The 22,482-nt window shown below is 38.0% G+C and overlaps 1 protein-coding gene across 1 annotated transcript in view; it reads left to right on the top strand.

The window, feature by feature from the left end:
• ME2 (malic enzyme 2) overlaps positions 1-22,482 on the top strand; it is a 57,164-nt gene that overhangs the window by 16,300 nt on the left and 18,382 nt on the right. Inside the window, exons 3-12 of the mRNA XM_034996211.1 lie at positions 2,617-2,750; positions 7,062-7,211; positions 9,508-9,583; positions 10,687-10,848; positions 11,185-11,288; positions 13,131-13,240; positions 13,552-13,649; positions 13,961-14,074; positions 16,712-16,826; positions 19,343-19,485. Of these exons, the coding sequence (XP_034852102.1) occupies positions 2,617-2,750; positions 7,062-7,211; positions 9,508-9,583; positions 10,687-10,848; positions 11,185-11,288; positions 13,131-13,240; positions 13,552-13,649; positions 13,961-14,074; positions 16,712-16,826; positions 19,343-19,485 (1,206 nt within the window). The remainder of the gene's footprint in view (positions 1-2,616; positions 2,751-7,061; positions 7,212-9,507; positions 9,584-10,686; positions 10,849-11,184; positions 11,289-13,130; positions 13,241-13,551; positions 13,650-13,960; positions 14,075-16,711; positions 16,827-19,342; positions 19,486-22,482) is intronic.

Here is a 22,482-nt window from a genome sequence, read left to right as displayed (position 1 = left end):
TAAAAAATGTTGAGATTCTAGGATGTGTGTTTCTTCTAGGGGTAATGTTACTCATCCAAATTTGAGAAGCTTTTGGCCATTATTTCTTCAAATATTCTTTTATCCTTTTCTCTCCTTGCCTTCTGGGACTCCTCTTATGCATATGTTGGCACACTTGATGGTGTCCCACAGGTCTCTGAGGCTCTGTTCATATTCACTCATTGCTTTTTCTTTCTGTTTCGCAAACTGGATAATCTCAATTGATTTTTCTTGTGTTTGCCGATCCTTTCTTCCACCTGCTCAAATCTGCTGTTCAGCCCCTCTGAATTTTTTTTATTTCAGTTATTGTACTTTGAATTCCAGAATTTCTATATTTGGTTCTTTTCATTAATATGCTGTAGTTGGATATCATTCTTGTACTTCCCTTTAGTTCTTTTTTTTTTTTTTTTTTGAGATTTTATTTATTTATTTGACAGAGCAAGAGACAGCGAGAGAGGGAACACAAGCAGGGGGAGTGGGAGAGGGGAAGCAGGCTCCCCGCTGAGCAGGGAGCCCGATGTGGGTCTCGATCTCCAGGACCCTGGGATCATGACCTGAGCCAAAGGCAGATGCTTAATGACTGAGCCACCCAGGGGCCCCTCCCTTTAGTTCTTTAGATGTGGTGTCTTTTTGTTCTTTGAATATATTTAAAATCACTAAAGTCTTTGTTTAGTTAGTACAATGTTTGAGCTTCCTCAGGGACAGTTTCTATTAACTACCCTTTTTCCTGTGCGTGAGCCAGACTTTGTCTTTTTGCATGTCTTACAATTTTTTGTTGAAAACTGGACATATTCAACAATGTGGCTGCTCTGGAAACCGGATATTCCTCCCAGGGTTTGTTGTATTGCTGTTGTCTATTTAGTGACATTTCTGAACTAATTCTTTTAATGTGTGTAAACTATAATTGAACGACTTCTTTAAAGTCTTTATTCTTGTTTTGATATGCCCACGAAAGTCTGCTTTGTTAGCTTAGTGGTCAACTAATGACTAGACGGAGACTTAAATACCTAAGGGCTCTGTGTACATGTTGGGGCATGCCTTTAGGACTCAGGCAGTTTACAACTACACATCAGCCTTCACTTCCTGCTTACACAGAGGCTCAAGGTTAGCCAGAGGTGGGAGCTAAGGGCCTTCCCAAATCTTTCCTGGACTTGCCTGTAGCTCATGGTGACCGTCTAGATTCTTAGGAATATGTCAAGCTTTTCAAATTCCCACTCACAATGTGGACATTTTGTTCCTCAGCTTTTTGTTTTCAGCTTTTTGGTTAACCTATTGTTTGCCACAGCTGTCATCCACTGCCTTAGGCAGCTGCCATGTTAAATAATTACCTCTGATTGTTTTCAACAAGCTCTTCTGGAGAAAAAGCTGTTCACACTGGGTGAACTCCAAATCAGATTAAATAAAGATAGCCTTGCAAGTGGGGTCTTCCACTGAACCACCAGACAAGTCAAATAATGACAAATTTCCTGAGTATGGGGTTTTCGAATTATCTCTAGCCTCTCTCTAGTAGCTGCCAGGCTGTTTTTCAAAGCGATTGCTTCATAGTGATTGCTGTTTTCTAGGCTCCTATGGAGCTGGGGAGGGAAGCATAGGAATAAGGCAAATAAAAATGTCATAAAGCTTGCTGTTCTTTTGAGAATTCAGCTGTTTTTCTTGAATAGAATGTTCCCTGATTGATGAAGCCTTTGGTTAGTTTCCAGAATTCTGAAGAAGTTTATTCTGATCACTTGGCCAGTGTTCTTACTGCTTTTATAGAGGAAAAGATTTGGGAAGTCCTTACTCTGGCATTTTCACTGCCATCAGTTGGATGAAAAGAATTTAACACACAACTGAATATCAGAAATTGGAAAAGATTTTCTTATGACATACGTTAATTTCTTCCTAAGTATCATTGCTTCTTTTGCCCTCTTCAACTCAGCGTCACCTCTTTCTAGCTAAGGGTAGCTTCTGTCATCAGTTTGGTCTGTGTTCTTTCAAGCTGTATTCTGTTAATTTCATTTCTAATGTATGCAGGCATCTGTGTGTAATATGTATTTTATGGGGGTTTTCTGAACATAATAGTCAACATTGAGTGTGTTTGATTTGCAGCTTGCTTTTTTTCCTTAACTATGTGTCTGGGAGATACTTCTACATAATTGGAGATCTTTGTTTAAGTGTATGGTGTGTCATGGTATGGAAATACCATAGGTTCCTTAACTGTTGCAGAATTGATGGACTTTTAGTTAGTTTGTAATAGTCAAGAGAACTAGAAACAGTACTATAACTAATCTTTTTGTATACGCCTCTTTATTTTGTGTATGAATATTTCTCTAAGATGGCTCTCTAGAAATAGTGTATATACATTAAAATTTAAGAATATTTTTAAGTTGTCTTCTAGAAACTTAAACCTGTTTACATTTCCAGCAATGGTATGTGAGAGTAACTCTTTTACCACACCCTTACCAACACTAGAGATGATCAGTCTTACAAATTTTTTACAGTCTGGGCAAAATGATATCTTACTGATTTAAAAAAAATTTACATTTAAATTACATTTTGTAGGATAGCACCATTGCAACCTCAGTAAGCAATAAATTTTCATCCTTTTCTCCTTTTTAGGGAATGGCATTTACATTACAAGAACGACAAATGCTTGGTCTTCAAGGACTTCTACCTCCCAAAATAGAGACACAAGATATTCAAGCTTTACGATTTCATAGAAACGTGAAAAAATTGAATGGCCCTTTGGAAAAGTAAGAGTTGATTAGATGTTTAGTTATTTATTGATGCTCTGATCAGAAAAATTGGGAGCATGATGGTTATTATTGTATAAGAAATATGCAGTCTTGTAATGAAGTTTGTGTTTTAGGCAGTTAACTATTATTTTTATAATGATTATGTTTCCTTTATTTCACTGAATACTTGTGTTCACTATTGTAAAATTTAGCAGAAATCTATTTTTTAAGCTTAAAATCACAGAGCATTTCAGCCTTGAATGGAATGTTAGAAGCAAAAGCTATCATCTGATTTGTACCCTTTCTATTCAACAACTTTTATTAATCCTCTACTTTGTGTGTGCCTCTGTACTAACCACTGAGGTGGTAAAGTAGGTAAAAGACAGGTGACCATTTAATATATCATCCAATCCAGGGGAGTGAAAAAGAGAAGTAACTGAAACTGTCCCAGGCGAACTAGAATGTGTTGCCACCCCAGTAACACACAGCCCTGCCTTGTAGGAGCTCATCAATAGTTATACTGTGATCATCATTGTACTTTATACTGCAATGTGCAGAACAATGACAAAAAGGTACATGCAGAGGATGTTCTGAAAGTTCGGCCACTAGCCGAACTTAGGGAGTCCGTTAAAGCTTCCTAGAGGAGGTGATGCCTGAGCTGAGTTTTAAACAGTATGTTACAGGTGGCAGGTAAAAGGAGAAAGAAGGGCAAGGTATTCTGTGTAGAGGGATCAGTCTGAATGCAGAATTAGAAATATCCTTTGGGTTTGTTAAGTATGGGAAATTATTGTTTGATGACAGGTGAGAGTGGTTTCTTTGATCTGTCAGGGCGAAAGGAAGAGTACAATAGACTGAGAAATGATTGAGAGGAAAGGAAATGCACTTTTTCAAGAAGTTAGGTAAGGGGATAGGAAAGACACTGAACAGTAAGTAAAGCAAGACTTGGGTTTATAGTCCTGCTTGGGGACTATATTTTGGGGGGGGTGGTATTTTTCAGGCTAGAAGGAAGTTGAAGGTGCTTGCGCTGTGAGGAATGAGCCCAGAAGAAAGGGTAACTGATAGAACAAGATCCCAGAGAATGGAAAGGGTCATAGGGTCAAGTGCAAAAGTAGAGCTCATAGGGTCAAATGCAAAGATAGAGAGCACTGGGTTGAGTACAGAGGTAGAGGCTGGCCTTGAACAAGAAAAAAGAACAGCTCATTCTCTGAGGCGAGATTGAAGATAAAATACAGACACAGGTAAGAAGGTGGTGTATGTAGGTGGTGGAGCAGAGTTTGTGAGATCTCATCCCACCTGATGACCTTGATTCTCTCTATGATGTAGAATATGAAGGTTGTGGCTAAGATTTATAAGGACCAAGGTTAAATAGAATTGGTAAGGAGAGTGATAAATGTGTAGAACAGCCATTTAGCCAAAAGTGAAGCTGAACAAGGACAGATTAAAGGCATGGGTAGGCCCGGAAGGCCTAGTGGCATAATCTTATTTGTATTGATGCCATTCTGCCCAGCAATGTTATTTTTCCACAGAAAAGGTAAAATGTAACAGTAATTCAGGTTTGGGGTTTGCTGGGCTGGCAAAGATGCTACATTAATTCATTCAGCTAATATTCATTCAGGGCTCTTATGTGCCAGGCATTGTTTTAAGCTCTAGAACTACAAAAATGAGAAATTCAGCCCTTGCCTTCAGGGGGTTCATGGCTGGAAAAGACTGACGCTGTGGCAGGGTAGTGCAGTTATAAAGATGCGGGGGTGTTCCACAGTGGTGAAGATTTGTTGAGAGTGAGAGGCTTGATCATGGGATCCAGAGTGGGGAAAAAAGAGAGGCCAGGAGGGAGCCTAATAGAACAGGAGGAAATGAAGCGATCCAGAAGTCAGAGGTCTCCCTAAGAACTGTGAAGTGGGGCATTATATAGCTAGCCAAAGGGGAGAGGGTTATGATCAGAGTACTGCATTAGTGGCATTCGAGATTTCTGAGCTGTAACAGTCCTAGGTGAGGACAAGATCCAGTGGGAAGCATTCAGAAGAGTGACCAAAGTGAAATGAAAGTGAAAGTGAACCTACTGGTATTATTTATGTCTGCAATAGCTACATAGAAAATATTATTCCTCTTATAAATAGAATCACTTCTCCCTATTTGTTCACCAAATATTTGCACACCACTTATATTCCATTAACTTTGCTAGTTACTGGAAATACAGATTTATATAAGGCAATAGTCCCTAGCTCATGGTATCATCCGGGCTGGAGGGAAGACAAAGTGAGGAAGTGGAGTAAGAATTGCGGAAGTAGGAGTAGGGTGTTGAGGGACCTGAAAACAGGAAAATCTGTGTAGATTATGTGTGGTGGGGGAGGGGAATGGTCAGAAAGGGAGAGTGTGCCACCTGTGTTTCATTCAGGGAGTGTAAGTATGGGACTGTGCATGGATGGAGGGTGTTCCAGGCAAAGGGTGCCTTGTATATAGCAACACCGAGGTAGGAGATGTGGTGTATTTGAGAAACTGAAGTAATTTCAGTAGGAAGATGAGGCTAGAAAGTAGGCAGAGGTCTTGTTAACTGTTTTAGAAGCATAAGCCTATTTAATGGGTGTTTGGAAGGCATTCAAGGAGAATAGAAATGGTCGGAGTTATTGTTTTAAGAGAAGAATAGATTGGAGCAGGGGGGCAAAGTTCTTAAAGTGGTGCACCTGGGTGGCTCAGTCAGTAAAGCATCCAACCCTTGATTTCAGCTCAGGTCATGATCGCAGAGTTGTGAGACTGAGCCCTGAGTTGGGCTCCATGCTGGCGTGGAGCCTGCTGAAGATTCACTCTCCTCTCTCTGCCCCCACCTCTAAAAAAAGAAAGAAAGAAAGTTCTTGAGGTAGCCCAAGTGAGAAATGATGTTGGCTTGGACAGAGTGAGGGTGGAGGGGAGTTATAGGTATATTTGAAAATTATTTAGCATGTGGACACTGTAGGTCTTGTTGATTTATTAGACTAGGGTAAGACAGAGTGGGAGAGGAAGAAATCAAGAATGGGATCTCAGATCCCCATTCGGTCAGATGATAATAGGAGAGACAAGTTTGAGTAAAAAGTAATGAGTCCGTTTTACACATACTTAATTCAAGATGATCACTGGCTTTTTTCTTTTTCTTTTTTTCTTTTTTAAAAGTAGAAGCATCTACAGCTTTTTATTTTTTTAAGTTCATTTATTTTATTTTATTTTTTTAGTTATCTGTATACCCAACATCAAACTCACAACCCTGAGATCAAGAGTCACACACTCTCTGACTGGATCAGCCAGGCGCCCTGTCATTGGTTTTTTCAAGTCAACATTTCCCAGTTTTCTAAACTTTTTTCTTGAAAAGCCATTTATTATATATGTATACAAATTTACCTTTGCCTTTGTGGTACCGCTGTACTCTGTATGGACCTTATAACGCGTTTAAGCTACTGGATTCTAACTCCATAAGGACAGGGGTCACTTCTTACGTCCTGGGAGTCCAACATAGTGCCTGGCACATAGTATTTAGTAAATAGTTGAATGAATGCCACTTTATTATTTATTTATATTTTTTTATTATGTTAGTCACCATACAATACACCATTAGCTTTTGATGTGATGATCCACGGTTCATTGTTTCCATATAACACCCAGTGCTCCATGCAGTACGTGCCCTCCTCAATACCCGTCACCGGGCTAACCTATCCCCCATCCCCCCCTCCCCTCTAAAACCCTCAGTTTGTTTCTCAGAGTCCATAGTCTCTCATGGTTCATCTCTCCCTCCGATTTCCACCCCCTTCATTTTTCCCTTCCTTCTCCTAATGTCTCCATGCTATTCCTTATGTTCCACAAATAAGTGAAACCATATGATAATTGACTTTCTCTGCTTGACTTATTTCACTTAGCATAATCTCCTCCAGTCCCATCCATGTTGATGTAAAAGTTGGGTATTCATCCTTTCTGATTGAATGCCACTTTATTTTGCTTCCATATTTACATGTCAGTCACCTTGAAGGTTATTTCCTTGTGAGTAGGGTGGTCTCCTGGTAGTCTTTGCATTTCTAGTGCCTGGTACAGAGCCTGACTCACAGTAAGGGCTCAATAAATGTTAGCTGTTGTTTCTGCTGTTCTCCTCCTCCTCTTTTTTGTTATCATCATCTGCCATTTAAGAACATTTTTATTTTTGTTAATTTTTGTCCTTGGTGTTAAAAATGATAATTTAGGGTTTTGTTTTCTGGTAGGAAGGGGAGTCCTCAGTTTTAGATGTTTACATATAACTTCTAATTCTAAAGGCCAAAACTTTGAGTGTAAATGCTGACTGATGTAGACATTATTTACTATGCTTACTTTCAGATACATCTATATAATGGGAATACAAGAAAGAAATGAGAAGTTGTTTTATAGAATTCTGCAAGATGATATTGAAAGTCTGATGCCAATTGTATATACACCAACAGTGGGTCTTGCCTGCTCCCAATATGGACACATCTTTAGAAGACCTAAGTAAGGCTTATTTTTAAAGATATGTTTGTAAATGATTATTGTATAGGAAAAATTGCACTCCCTAACACCTCTCACATTTCTCCTTTATGTATTACAGTCTTATGTCAATCACATTTCCCACCTCACAAAAGCTTAATTTGGACAAAAAGGGGTTAATAAAAACCCAGCATGTTCACATCTTGTTTTTGTAGAAATGGCAACATTCATTCCTAATCTTCTGCAAGTTATTATGATTGGTAGAAGAACTGTGCATTTCTGTACAAAAATGGGGGGGGTGTACTATTAATTTTGGTGGCAGATTCTCCAGAGTTATCATTAATGTCAGTTTGACAGTCTGCCCACATTAAAAGATTCTAATTTTTTTGTTGGCTTTAATCTCTGTTGTTTGTTCTTTTTTATGAGCTTCTCCAAATTTTAATTTCAAATAGTTCTAGCACCTCAAATATTTTAAATAGAAAGAGTACGGGAATGGGCATCTACTTAAGTCTTTCCATAAGTCACTTTCTCCCTCTGAATCTGTTTTCTCGTAAAATAGGGATGCTAGTACCTATTAAAGAGCATCTGAGAAGGTCAGATGAGGAACTGATGGGACAATTCTTTGTAAACTTATGATTAATTTGTGTTTTCTTGTTGCGTTCCTCTAATCTATTAGCATTTTCAACAGTCCTCACACCTTTCCCATGCCCTGCTTACATATCGATACAAATGTAGACGTTCAGACAATGCATGATAGCATTGATCTTCACTCTCCCCTCATCTAGCCTAGTGGCTTTCAGACTTTAATGTGTGTACAAAACAGCTGTGGGACTTAAAATGTTGATCTGTGCCAACCTTCCTCTCCTTCCCATTCCCAAGATTCTTTTTTTTTTTTTAAGATTTTATTTATTTATTTTGACAGAGAGACACAGCTAGAGAGGGAACACAAGTAGGGGAAGGGGAGAGGGAGAAGCAGGCTTCCCGCTGAGCAGGGAGCCGGATGTGGGGCTCGATCTCAGGACGCTGGGATCATGACCTGAGCTGAAGGCAGACGCTTAACGACTGAGCCACCCAGGCACCCCCCATTCCCAAGATTCTAATGAAAGAGAGAAAGTTGTGGAGGTCTGGATTTTAATGAACACAGTTGGTGACGGTATTGCAGGTGTCCCTGGAAGGCACTTTGAGAACACTGTCTGTTCTATGTGCTGCCATCAATTAATGTGTGTTAAACAATTTGTTACGTTAACCCAGCTGTTCAGCTCTTTTATAGTTCTTTTTCATTCTAGTGGTTCTCAATCCAGATTAAAGGACAAGGAGAAACTTAAAAATATATTTATGCCTGGGCCCCACCTATAGAGATTCTGATTCAGTCAGTCTGGAGTTGAGCCCCCATGTAGGTGTTTCATAAAAGTTCCTGGTGTAGTTCTGATGTGTACCCAGCGCTCAGAACGGACATGAAGCATAAAGAATATGGCTTTGCGGTGAGGGCAGATACTGTGTTTTTTGCATAGAAGATGGTCAGTAAATCTTGATCTAAAATCCAGGTCAGTTAAGTCAGAATCTTTGGGGGTGGGGCCTCTGGCATTTTTTAAAAAGCCCATCAGATGATTATGTTATTCAGCTATGGTTGAGAAACTGTTTAAACTGATTTGAGTTAGGATAGTAATGCCAAAGTTGAGATACCAATGAGAAAGTTAAGTATAAGAACCAGTGTGAAGGCACTGGGCGCCTGTTGGCCTTCATCTCTACCTAACCTGTTTTCTACAACCTATGTTTCTCTCCCACTCCTTCTTCCCTTCCTCTCTTCCTTTTTAAAAATCTGGATGATTTATCTCAATTGGATAACAATACACAGTGTGTTTAAAATAACTTTTCACTTTTTCCTAATGCTTCGAGGACATCCTCTTTTGTGTGAAGTTACTATACTTTTCTTCTTTCCCTTCCTGCTCCTTCAAATTTCAAATTTTCAGTTTTAGTGAGTTTTAATAGTAGTTTACATAGCTTTATTATGCTGTCCTGCATTGGTGGTTTATTTTTATACTGCTTTCTACCGGAGATGTATCGAGATTCTTCCTGGGTAATACAATCATGTCATTTAATAATGATCTTTGTTGCAGCTACTGTGTGAGCAATGCAATTACAGTTTGGGATAGTTGAAAATATTTGAAAATAATCCAGTGTGATTTAGCCAAATCTGCTTGGAAATGATACTGTGTCTTGATGTTTTATTAAAATATCTAAATATTCCAGTTATGAACAAAAACTTAGGAGAAAACAAAAAACTGTTGTGAAATGCAAAGGTGTTTTTGTTCTGTTGCAGGGGATTATTTATTTCAATCTCAGACAGAGGTCATGTTAGATCAATTGTGGATAACTGGCCAGAAAATCATGTTAAGGTACTACTAACAGCACAAACTTCCTCTTCATAATCTTTTTTTCCCTTCTTTGTTAAGTTACCTCTGAATTTCCAAGAATAGTTTTCACTGTTGCTCTGATTTATTTTGCACTTGCATACATGCAGATTTTGTGCTCTGAGGAGATCATGATAGTAATAATTGCAAACTGGGTCACCAGTACAGAGTTCGACTCTGGGAATGAAATGGGAGTTAGTTCACCAGGTGAACCTGTCACTGTTGATGCCACTGGTGTTTCTCACCTTCTCTCTATTGCTTTTCTGTTTCTATTAATATTGTTCTAGGTAGAGAAAATAAAATGCCATAAAAGCTTTCATTTTGGTGGGTGGTGAGAGGATTTATGACACCTTTTTTCTTCTAAATCTCAGATAGATTTAGATCCTTAAGCAAATATAAAACTCTTAGAGTTTCAAATGTCATAAATATAAATCTGGCCCATCTGGCTGTCTTTCATAAAATAAAATCTAATGATTTACTTAAGATCTTTTGGCAGGCTTTAGTGCTTGTTACAGGCAGTAATCTTACTTGCCTTTATAACATGTCTTCCTCACCAAAATAATCTTTGATGAATAATCATGGGTTCTAATAATCTAGAAAAAATTTAGCCAGATAATTAAACTCATAGTATCATCTTCAAACCTTGAAGATAAGTATATTTTTTATTTTAGATCTTTTTCCCCCCACTGTTGTTAAGGTGTTTCTTGTTTGGCCTAGGTTATTATGTGGGAGCAGCATATTGTTCATTTCTAACCTGGTTTTTTTTTTCTGGTTAATCTCTATCAGAAGTTTGCCTGCCTCTCCCCAGTTTAGTTTTTGTGAAGATCTATAGGCTGATCCTCCAGTCAGAAACATTCTGTTTCTAAATCAAAGACAAAGGGAAATCAGATCTAGTTCATCTTTATTTTACACCTAGATTCTAGAAATCCTAGAATTTTAAATATGCTTGGTTGGCTTACTTTGGTAGTTAGTCAAGAAACAATATTATTTTAAAAATGAGAGTGAAAATAAACAGAATCTTTTTTCAAATGCTTTTTAGTACCCCACTTTTGACAACTTTTAATTTATATATATTTTTTGCAATTAAGGCTGTTGTGGTGACTGACGGAGAGAGAATTCTGGGCCTCGGAGATCTGGGTGTCTATGGAATGGGAATCCCAGTGGGGAAACTGTGTTTGTATACTGCTTGTGCAGGAATACGGCCGGATAGATGCCTGCCTGTGTGCATTGATGTAGGAACCGATAATCCAGTGAGTAAGACTGTTTCCCCCTTCGATCTCCCTCCCATATTTAAAAAACGAAAGCTTTACTACACTCTTCTTTGGAAGATAATACAAGATGGGAAAATTTTGTGATTAAAGTTAGCCTTTGTCTTAAGCTGTACTTTTAATATTTATACAAATAACATTTTATTTATTTATAAATATACAAATAATAAATTAAGTCTCTTAAGAGTTTCTTGGACAAATGTAGTAAGGTTTTAAAAATTACATTAGTAATTTTTTTATTTCGCAATTTTTGCTCTATAGAACATGTTTAAGCTGGTTATGTAACAAAATGATTATTACATTTGGTCTATTTTATAGGCACTCTTAAAAGATCCGTTTTACATGGGCTTATATCAGAAAAGAGATCGATCACAACGTTATGATGACCTGATTGATGAGTTCATGAAAGCCATTACTGACAGGTATTTTTTTTTTTTTAAGTTTGAGTAAATGAAAGCGTCTTTAACTAATAAAAGAAAGGAACCATGGTTTTGTTTTTCTTTATCTCTTTTGAAGATGCATAGAAGGAGATTAGATTTTTGAGAGCTTGGGTTCTGTCCTGCCTGCTTAGATGTATTGAGACTGGTGACACCCTTTGTATTCTGCCTTGCTCTCCTGAGTTGTCTGACTTCATGTGGCAAGTGTGCATTCCCCGCTCCCGCCAGACCCTCACTATTCAGTTCTAACACGCAGAATCCTCCATCTAGACATTCTGTTGCTTCTTCATATTCATGTGCAAAACAACTCCTTCCCTTAGCAAACTGCCCGTCTTCTGTTTAGTCAACTTCTATTAATGGCAGCAACATTAACGCTCTGGCCAAAATTTTGCTCTTGATATTATCTTTGACTCTTCCTCCTTCTCTGTCAACCCTCTCCAGAGTCCATCAGTCCTCAGACCCAGATGGTCCTACCACTTAAATGCCTTAGAGATACATCACCTCTTTTCCATTGCCACAGCCTTTCTGCAGATCCTCCTCTTTCTCCGGGATGCTTCTAAACCTGCCTCTAATTTCTCTCCTCTCCATCTCATCTTCACCTTACTTCTGTGTTAATCTTTTAAAAATGTACACTTCATCATGTCATTCTATTGCTTGAAATCTCTCAGTGGTTCCCTGTTGTCCTAGGGTAAAGTCCAAGCTCTTTATGATCCAGCTCAGCCCTACCTTTTACATTGCTCGTACATAGAACATACTAGAAAATTAATGCCTTTTCAGAGTTAAAGCTGACATACCTAAAACTAAACTTTTCATCTCCCCAGAAATTGCCATCTCCTCCCTTTCCTCACTTCCCTACCTTGGACAATCAAATAGTATCTTCTTAGTCATCCAGATTGCCCTGGCACTTGAACAGCCTTTCCCTTACATCTCAGGTGTCCTCATCAAGTTCTGTTTGTTCATTCTAATGTCTCATAATTGTCCCTTTGACTTCCCATGGCTTCTCCCTCAGATTTTCTTGTCCCCATACCAGAGGAGCCTTCTAGCTGCTTCTCCACACACCAGAATGTGCTGCATTGTCCCTGGCAGGTCTGTCCTTCCTAGAGAGTCTTTCCTTTCCTGAAGCCCTTCAGTGATTCTGTATCAGATATAGAATAAAATCCCCATTCCCTAATTTTGCATTCAAGAGTCTACCTTATCTGGCCCCAACCTACCTTAACCAACTTCTCCTGATCCTTTCATATAAACCCTGAAATATATAGCCTGACTATTGAAAATTCAGGGTCACCAAAATACACCTTGTTTTTCTTCCTACCTCTTTACTTTTTGTTCTTTGAGGGCCCAAATAAAGTCTTACCTCCTTTTCAAGCCTTCCCTTACCCCAGATGATTGGGTTCTTTTTTTGAATGCCAGTGAACTCCTACAGAAATTATTTTTTAACCTCTTATTTAATATATACTTTCCTGTGTTGCTGTTTAACTCCTAATATAACGAGACTACACATATCAAATATATACTTTATGAGACTCAAATAAAAATCTCTTTTTAGGAAGTTATTTCATGCTTATATGTGCTGGGCAACCTTGTAGGCACTTGAAAATCGCTTATACCGATTAATATCCCATAGATTCACCCCATAAATTTTTCTGAATGAGTAGTAGATTTCTGCATTTCGACTCCAGTTTTCACAGGCTCTGAAAATTGCCAGGTGGCCTTAAATGGACTAACATGATACATTATTTTTAAATGGGATCATAAGGAATATTAGACAGGAAAGCTGTTTAATAATGGTATTTTCAACACAGCCATTATGGATTTTGCTGTTTTTAGATATGGACAGAACACACTTATTCAGTTTGAAGACTTTGGAAATCATAATGCATTCAGGTTCTTGAGAAAATATCGAGAAAAGTATTGTACCTTCAATGATGATATTCAAGGTAAAGCAAAAAGAAAAGCTTAGGTTTTTGATCTCTCCTTCTTTAAATGTTTTTAATCTGCCCTTTTTTTATTTAAAAAAATATTTATTTTGGGGGGCACCTGGGTGGCTCAGTTGGTTGAACGTCCGACTCTTGATTTCAGCTCAGGTCATAATCTCGGGGTCATGAGATCAGGCCCTGCATTGGGCTCTGCACTCAGTGGGGAGTCTGCTTGAGATTCTTTCCTTCTGCCCTCCCCCTGGTCCCCGTTCATGAGCTCTCTCTCTCCCCAAAATAAATCATTTTAAAAAATCTTTTTTTTTTCTTTATAGGAACAGCTGCAGTAGCTCTAGCAGGTCTTCTTGCAGCACAAAAAGTTATTGGTAAATCATTCTCAGAACACAAAATCTTATTCCTTGGAGCAGGAGAGGTAAGTTTTTGTAAGCTTTTAGAATTTAAAACTAAAACTCTCCTTTAGAATTGGAAAAATGTGACATAATGAGCTTCTAATTTTGTTGGGATCTTGTATGAAGTGAAAATCTCTATTGTAACGTAGGTAATTTAAAATGTTTAGAGATAATACTATGTTTAGAGAGAATATCATGAAGAATCAACTTTTGCATGATTTGTGAGGGAATAAACCAAATATTCCTCATAACGTATAATCCTCATATATAAAATAATTCAAGCATTGTATTATACCCTGGTCTTTATTTTTTAAATTTATGTTTTGTTGGACAGGCTGCTCTTGGAATTGCAAATCTCATAGTTATGGCTATGGTAGAAAATGGCCTCTCAGAAGAAGAGGCACAAAAGAAAATTTGGATGGTTGACAAGTTTGGTTTATTATTTAAGGTAAGCTATTTAAATCTTGGAGAAGCAAAAGAATGTTGTTACAATGATACTTTTAGTTTGATGTTTTAAAAATATTATCAATTCTTGGGCGCCTGGGTGGCTCAGTTGGTTAAGCAACTGCCTTCGGCTCAGGTCATGATCCTGGAGTCCCGGGATCAAGTCCCGCATCGGGCTCCCTGCTCGGCGGGGAGCCTGCTTCTCCCTCTGACCCTCCCCCCTCTCATGCTCTCTCTCTCTATCTCATTCTCTCTCTCAAATAAATAAATAAAATCTTAAAAAAAAAGAAATTAAAAAAAAATAAAATAAAAATATTATCAATTCTTAAAATATTGTATCATACTGAACTATCTAGATTGTATCAGTTGGGGACCTTCCAGTATATTCTCAACAGAAATCCTCCAGTCTCCTTTTTGTCTTTTATAAAGACTCTTGCTTCATACTCAGTAAGTCATAATCTCCATGTTGGCACCAGCCATATTCTTTCTTGCTTTGTTCTCTGACTCTTAAGAGATCAAGTAACCATACAATTAAGATTGTATTTGACCTTTCTAAAACTAGGTTTTTAATTGAAACTCAGAAGTTTCTAATTAAATCGTTAGCAGGACATCCGACATTTGAGCAGAAATTCCTTAACCATTTAGAGATCTTAATCCCTTGTAACAGTGTGAGAGAAATCCACGGACCCTTTCCTGAAACCAGCTCATGGATAAGAAAGAGCTTCCAGCCCAGATTAATTTAGTATCCTTTGCACCTGCCTGCCTTCCTAGCATTGATTGCCATTTTTAGTAGCTTACTAAATGCATTTTATCTTATACTGTGTAACACGTTAGGTAAACCATTTCATGGTTGAACCTATCCAGTACACAATGCTGTTGTCTTTTCGCTGTATATAATGACATACAGCAGTTACTTGAAATATACCTCTTTGGAGCAAGCTTATTTCAATGTACTTTGTTTCAGTTCTGAAATCTTTTCTTCTTAACTAATACTCACAACTGTTGGTACAGAAAATAAAATGAAAAAGTGTGTGAATGAAAAATCTTGAGTGCTTAAATTATACATAATTTAAAATAGTAGTTTAAAATATACCAGACCATTGTGATAAGATTCTACAGGTATCTCATTTAATCGTCTCAAAAATTCTGTGAAGTTTTACAAATAAGGAAACTGAGGATTTGAAAGGGCAGGTGACTTTCCCAAGGTCATATCCAAGCAGCCTGTGAAGCCTGTGCTCTTGGCCATTCAGCTGGGCTGCCTTCCAAGTGAGCTATAACCACTGTATTTGCTTGTATATAAGATACAAGGATTATAAACTTTGTACTTTTAGAAGGCTATTGGCAGAATACGTATTTTTACTGGTACACAGTTTGGTGCTTCTTTTTGTGGTGTTGGTTTTCACAAATGTTTTTTTGTTTCTTTTTTATATTTGTACCAAGTCAAATCTAGAATGAGGATGCTGTTGGCTAGCACAAATGAGAATCCCTGTGTATCTGCAAGTTCAGGGTATATTCTTCTTTTAGGGTGCGTGAATAGCTTGACCTATGGGTTTTAGGCGTCTAGACTCTCCTGCTGACCCAAACACTGCCCTCCTTTTTGAGACTTTGAGAGTTTCCTGTTGAACCTGCATATTGGAGAGCTGTGATCCTCCTGGGGGCAAGCATAAAGAGCCCCTGTCCTGAGAACCTGGATCTGTTGTGCCTATATGTCAGTCCTTTAATTAACTTCCCATCCAGCTGATGATAGTGTGCTGCTTTTCCCAGACCCCACTAGTTCTTATCTGGGGTTATCCTGGAGTTCTGATGGGAAAATTCACCTCTGCAGTGGGGTCTCCTCTTTTGCCAAAATAAGGATGTGGATTTCTCAGCCTGGTTGGTTTTTGCATTTGATATATTTTTGACCACTTTAAATTGTTGAGAAATTCTTCGCTGTTCTAGTTTGTCAGTGGTATGTCTCCTGGCCTTGAAACACTACTAAAGATTTAATTTTCATAGTTTTTGGCTTAGGATTTTGGGAGGAAAACACATTTCTTCATTCAGCCATCTTGAACCAGAATTCCCTGTTCCTCTTATTTCAGAACTCTTGCTAGTACAAGTCCATGATGTCTGTCTGCAATTCTGAAATCCTAAAAGCTCTGAAATCCCAAAGTTTTTTTTGAGATTGGTAACAAATCTGATTGACTTGAACTTATCTGGTAGCAAAACCAGAGAGGGTATTAATTATCTCGACCTTTTGTACTTAGTGTACTAAATTTTGTTCAGTTTGGTGTGCCATGGTGGGGGAATTTATAATATTTGATATATTACCATAATACCTTTATAAAATATGAAAATATTTTACATCTAGCCCAGATAAGGGATTCCAAGCCTTTGTGCCATATTGGATTTGGAAGCATTTCACAAAGTAAATGAGTTTTTGACAGGGACTAGAAAGTTTCTATTTATGACGGGATTTATGTTTATATTTGGGTTTTGTGGACATGGCAAGATAGAATTGGAAGATAGAGGCTGAAGAGGAAAGTAAATGAGAATGAAAAGATATTCCTAGTGTAGAAACAATATGTGACTCATAATGATGTCTTTTCAATTAATCCTCAGTAAGCATTTACTAAAAAATACTGTATTTTTCTCAAAAATTCAGGGGCGGAAAGCTAAAATAGAGAGTCATCAGGAACCATTTGCTCACTCAGCCCCGGGGAATATACCTGATACTTTTGAAGATGCAGTAAATATACTCAAGCCTTCAGCTATAATTGGTAAGTAGAGTTGTTGACAAGTCATCATATCACTTAACTTTATGTTGCTGGTCATAACTACCATGCAGGAGTACTAAAAATGAAATGACCTATTTTATCTAGCTTTCAGCATATAATGTGTTTTTCTGTGATAGCTTTTTGGTCATAGTGTATAAAGTTCAGTTAACAGATGTTGCCTGTACTCTTTTTTTTTTTTTTTTTTTAAAGATTTTATTTATTTATTTGACAGAGACAGACACAGCGAGAGAGGGAACACAAGTAGGGGGAGTGGGAGAGGGAGAAGCAGGCTTCCCGCGGAGCAGGGAGCCCGATGCGGGGCTCGATCCCAGGATCCTGGGATCATGACCTGAGCCGAAGGCAGACGCTTAACCGACTGAGCCACCCAGGTGCCCCTTGCCTGTACTCTTAAGTGCGGGAAGCTGTGCAATTGATCATGCTTTGCTTTTAGAGTTGGTGTGACTACTGTGCTCAAAACCTGAAGAAGACCAAGGTCATAGGACAGACTGAACCAAGAAAGTCCTATGCAGGGTCAAAGCTTTGCATTGGCAACAAAGCAGAAAGCTTTGGTATGTTATGAGAGTCAGACATTGCATAGCTGACTTCAGAAAATGCCAAAATGGCATTGGGTTCACCCCAGAAAATGTAAAAGTCTTTATTTTTTGTAAAGATTTTATTTGTTTATTTAGAGACAGAAAGAGAGGGCATGTGAGCGGGGTGGGGGGTAGGGGAGGTAGGAGGGTTGGGAAGAGCAGAGGGACAAACTGACTCCACACTGAGCGCAGAGCCCGACACAGGGCTCAGTCTCAGGACCCTGAGATCATGACCTGAGCTGAAACCAAGAGTCAGACGCTTAACCAGTTGAGCCACCCAGGCGCCCCAGAAAATGTAGAAGTCTTTAAAAGAGGAGCTATTTCATTTTCTATATAGCTGTAAGATTTGAATCCGTAAGTTTTTAATAATTTTGTCACTTTCATGTAGAAGCCCTATTGAATGCTAAATAGTAAAACAATCACAAACAATAAGTTTCTATGATCATTAGCTTCTTCATTGATTAGAACTCTTAATTTCTTAGAGCAAGAGGACATCTTGAAGATCACCCAGTCAATTTCTCTCAAAACTCAATATGAAAACCTAAGAATCTGTCCATTGATTCTATCTCTGGAGGGTCAAGGAAACAAAAATTAAAAATGTTTAATTCTTTTAGAACTCATAGACTCCTAAAAATATGTCCACACACTTCTACATGGAGAAACACTGAATATAAATTCCTTTTTTACATAAGAAAAACAAGCACAGAGATGTTAAACAACTTGCCCAAGATTTGTGAATATTTCATACAGCCAGGAGTGACCGAGCAAGCATTAAAACTCTAGCCTCTAGATCAGTATTTTTATTACATATCAGTTTATAAAGTGGAATTGAAAAATAATTATTTTGACTGTTGAATATAAGTCTTTTTACTAGATGAACTGGAAAAGTACTCGAATGAGGTATTGCTTGGTTATCCCCAGATTCCCATCATGGGCTAAGTACTCTTCATGCTTCTGTAACACTGCATACTTGGCACCTGTTACAGATTTTCTCGTTTTCTGCTTGCTTTGTTTTTCTCTCAACTGTAAGCTGCACTGTATTCATGTTTGTATCCCAATGGCCCAATGCAGTGCCTGAGGCATTGTAGGGGCTTAAGAAAAGGTCATTAAATTGCATCAAGAAAGTAGATTGCTTTAGTCAAGATGATTTTTTTATCCCTTCTGAATTCCTGTTATTTTGTAATGAACACCAGAGTTTAACAACTTAACATTTGAGATGCAAGTTTTTATCTTTTTAGAATTCATTTTTAATTGTGGTAAAATACACATAAAATTTGCCTCATAACCATTTTTTTTTAAATTTAAATTCAGTTAGCCAACATATAGTACATCACAAGTACCAGATGTAGAGCTCAGTAATTCATCAGTTGCATATATCATAACCCTTTTTAAGTGTACAATTGGGTAGTGTTAAGCACGTTCACATTGTTGTGCAGGCGGTCTCCAAAACTCGTTTTGTAAAACTGAAACTCTGTACCCATTAAACAAATACTTTCCCCTAGCCCCTCACTATCACTATTCTACTTTTTGTGTTTATGAATTTGACTACTCTAGGTATCTCATATAAGTGGAATCATATAGTATTTGTCCTTTTGTGACTGGCTTATTTTACTTAGCATAATGTCCTCAAGGTTCATTCATGTTGTAGCAAGTTTTATCTTAATTAGACAGTGATGGAGATAGTCATACTCTTTTTTTAATTTCCTACAATTTACTATGTTTGGGGTAAACTATATATATTTTAGTGAAAATTTTTAGCATTTTATTGTTGTTTTCAGATTTGAGATGGTGTTCCCATGGCATTTTTCTCAGCAATACAAAATCTGTGCTTTTGTTGTATTAAACCTATTGTAGAAATGCTGTTGATAAGAATTGTTTTATGGTACATGTAAAGAAGTTGCTTTTCTCTCCCCTTATGTATTATAGGAGTTGCAGGAGCTGGCCCACTTTTCACTCCTAGTGTAATCAAAGCCATGGCTGATATCAATGAAAGGCCTATAATATTTGCATTAAGCAATCCTACAGCAATGGCTGAATGCACGGCTGAAGAAGCATATACACTTACAGAGGTACTAATAATTGTATGAATTGGTTGTGTCTATTGTTTTCCTTCTATTAGCCTTAGTTATACATTCTTGCATAATTCTTTTCATGGTTAACTGTAGAGATTACAGTATGCACCCATGGATCATCAAGTTCTGATATAAACTATTGTGTGTATGGATTCTGGAAAATAATTACCTTATATCTCCATGTTAACACCTTCATGTCTTGTGTGCTATTGTTGTGCTTTTTTTTTTTTAAGATTTTATTTATTTGTTTGACACAGAGAACAAGAGAAGGAATACAAGCAGGGGGAGTGGGAGAGGGAGAAGCAGGCTTCCTGTGGAGCAGGGAGCCCGATGCGGGGCTTGATCCCAGGACCCTGGGATCATGACCTGAGCTGAAGGCAGATGCTTGAGGACTGAGCCACCCAGGCACCCCTTGTTGTGCATTTTCATTATATTTTAAATCCCAAAAGATGTTATTGTTTGAAACATAAAATATTCATTTCGATACATTTTAATATCTTTTGTTGCCATTCTGTCCGACCTGTATGTCTGTGCTTTTATCTTGGATCATTTTCCTTCTACCAGAACTTTGCTTGAGTGTGGATCTGATGAATTTCTCTTAATAATCTCTTTATTTTGCCTTCATTTTGAAGGATAGTTTTTCACTGTGCATAGAAGTAAAAGTCAGTAGAGATATTATTCTATTGTTTCCTGACTTCTGTTTTCCTTTTTTTTTTTTTTAAGATTTTATTTATTTATTCAACAGAGAGAGACACAACGAGAGAGGGAACGCAAGCAGGGGGAGTGGGAGAGGGAGAAGCAGGCTTCCCACTGAGCAGGGAGCCCGATGTGGGGCTTGATCCCAGGATCATGACCTGAGCTGAAGGCAGACACTTAACGACTGAGCCACCCAGGCGCCCCATGACTTCTGTTTTCCTTTTGATACATCATTTTGTCTTGGGTTTTGCTACACTGGGCATAGTTGTGTTTGTATTTATTCCATCTGGGACTGTAGAGCTCTGTATCTTGATGCCCTCTTTTGTGGTCTGTGTTGGAAATACTTGAGTTGGCTGCGTTCTCTGTCTTCCTCTTGTGGGTCTCCAGTTGTAGAGTGTCAGACGTGTTCACATATCTCATGCATCTCTTACACTACTCTCTGCATATTCCATACTATTGGCATACTGTGTGTGTCTTTTTTTTTTTTTTTTTAAGATATTTATTTATTTATTTATTTGAGAGAGCGAGAGCAGGGGGTGGAGCAGAGAGAGGGACAAGCAGACTCCATGCTGAGCACAGAGCCTGACGCAGGGCTTGATTCCACGACTCTGAGATCATGACCTGAGCCGAAATCAAGAGTTGGACGCTTAACCGACTAAACTGTCCTGGTGCCCCTGCATACTGGATTTTAATCTGGTGATTTTCTTTGGGTTTATCTTCCAGTTGCATATACTCTTTAGCTATGCTAATCTATTGCTAGGGTCTTAATTTTATTATACTTTTCATTTGTAGAATTTTGATTTGACTATTTTTCTAATTAGTGACACAGACTTAAATGACATATTATAGAAATAATCAATTCTGCTTCCTTGCCCTCACATTTAATAAAACAATTCTTTTTACTCTTCAAACATATCTTCACCATTGGTGTTTGTCTTTAGGAAGGTCAATGTTTTCAGTCATCTGACAGCTATCAGGAACAAGTTTTTACTTTCATCCAAATCTTTAAGATTTAGTTCTTTTGGGGTGCCTGGGTGGCTCAGTCGTTAAGCGTCTGCCTTCGGCTCAGGTCATGATCCCAGCGTCCTGGGATCGAGTCCCGCATCGGGCTCCCTGCTCGGCAGAAAGCCTGCTTCTCCCTCTCCCACTCCCCCTGCTTGTGTTCCTGCTCTCGCTATCTCTCTCTCTGTCAAATAAAAAAATCTTAAAAAAACCCCACATTTATTTCTTTTGAATTCTTTGAGACTGCCATAGGGTTATATACCAATTACAAGTATCTGCTCATATACCATTAGGACAGGTGGGTTTTTTCCTACTGTTCTGTAGGGATATATTTTTAATCTCTACAATGTAACCACATTCTGTATTGTTCTTGTAAGTGATCTTTAAGTGGCCCCAGGAAGTAATATTTAAAGGCTCATTTACAGTGATACCCAGCAGGAATAATTATTAGGTCATGTACTTCAGAATAGGTAACAAATCTGTGATAAATGTTTTTGTCCCCACTCTATTAAAAACATCTTTTATTATGGAAAATTCCGAACATATACAGAGGTAGAAGAGCCTAATCAACTCCCATATGCCAGTACCAGGTGCACTAATTATCACCTCTTCATCAATCTTGTTCCTTCTACATCCTACCCATCCTGGGTTATTTTGAAACAGATCTCAAGACATCATATCGTTTCATTATAAATATTATAGTGTATCTCTCAAAAGTTAAAAGTTCTTTTAAAGATATAATCACAGTATCATTATCACACCTCACAATTTTTAGCAGTGTTTTTAGAATACTTATTTCATCTTTTTGCCTAGCTTATAGTTCTCTGCTAAAATATTCTATCTTGTTATTTATTTTCTGAAATATATGAATTATGATTAAAGTTAATGTCTGATAGCAAGAAATACCATAATCTCTGGGAATCCATTTCTATTATCTGTCTTTCTTTTTCTTGGTTATGCCATCTTGTATTTTTGTAAGCCTAGTTTTATTTTTGTTTTTTGTTTCCTTGTCGAATGCTAGATGGTATGGGTGAAAAATTGTAGCAGTAATTTGAGGCTCTGGATGAAGGGGTCTTCCCTTTTCCTCTGGTGGGTATTGGTCTGGAGCAGCTCACCGTAATCTAACCAGGATGCAGTCCTTGGGGTGCCTGCTCTTTTTCCACAGTTTACCCTTTCTCCCAGTGTGTACCCCTTTTGGCATGAATCAAAAGTCCTGGGGTATTTATTAGCACCCATCATCCCCAGCAGCCCCTGAACTTTACTTTTCTCTCTGTGTCATTGTGAGGCTCCTGAAAG

Source organism: Mirounga leonina, unplaced genomic scaffold (genome assembly GCF_011800145.1).
Source record: "Mirounga leonina isolate KUSES-001 unplaced genomic scaffold, KU_Mleo_1.0 Mir_93, whole genome shotgun sequence".
Taxonomy (NCBI): domain Eukaryota; kingdom Metazoa; phylum Chordata; class Mammalia; order Carnivora; family Phocidae; genus Mirounga; species Mirounga leonina.
Note: the sequence above shows the minus strand (reverse complement) of the source record. Positions and strands in the feature narration are given on the sequence as shown.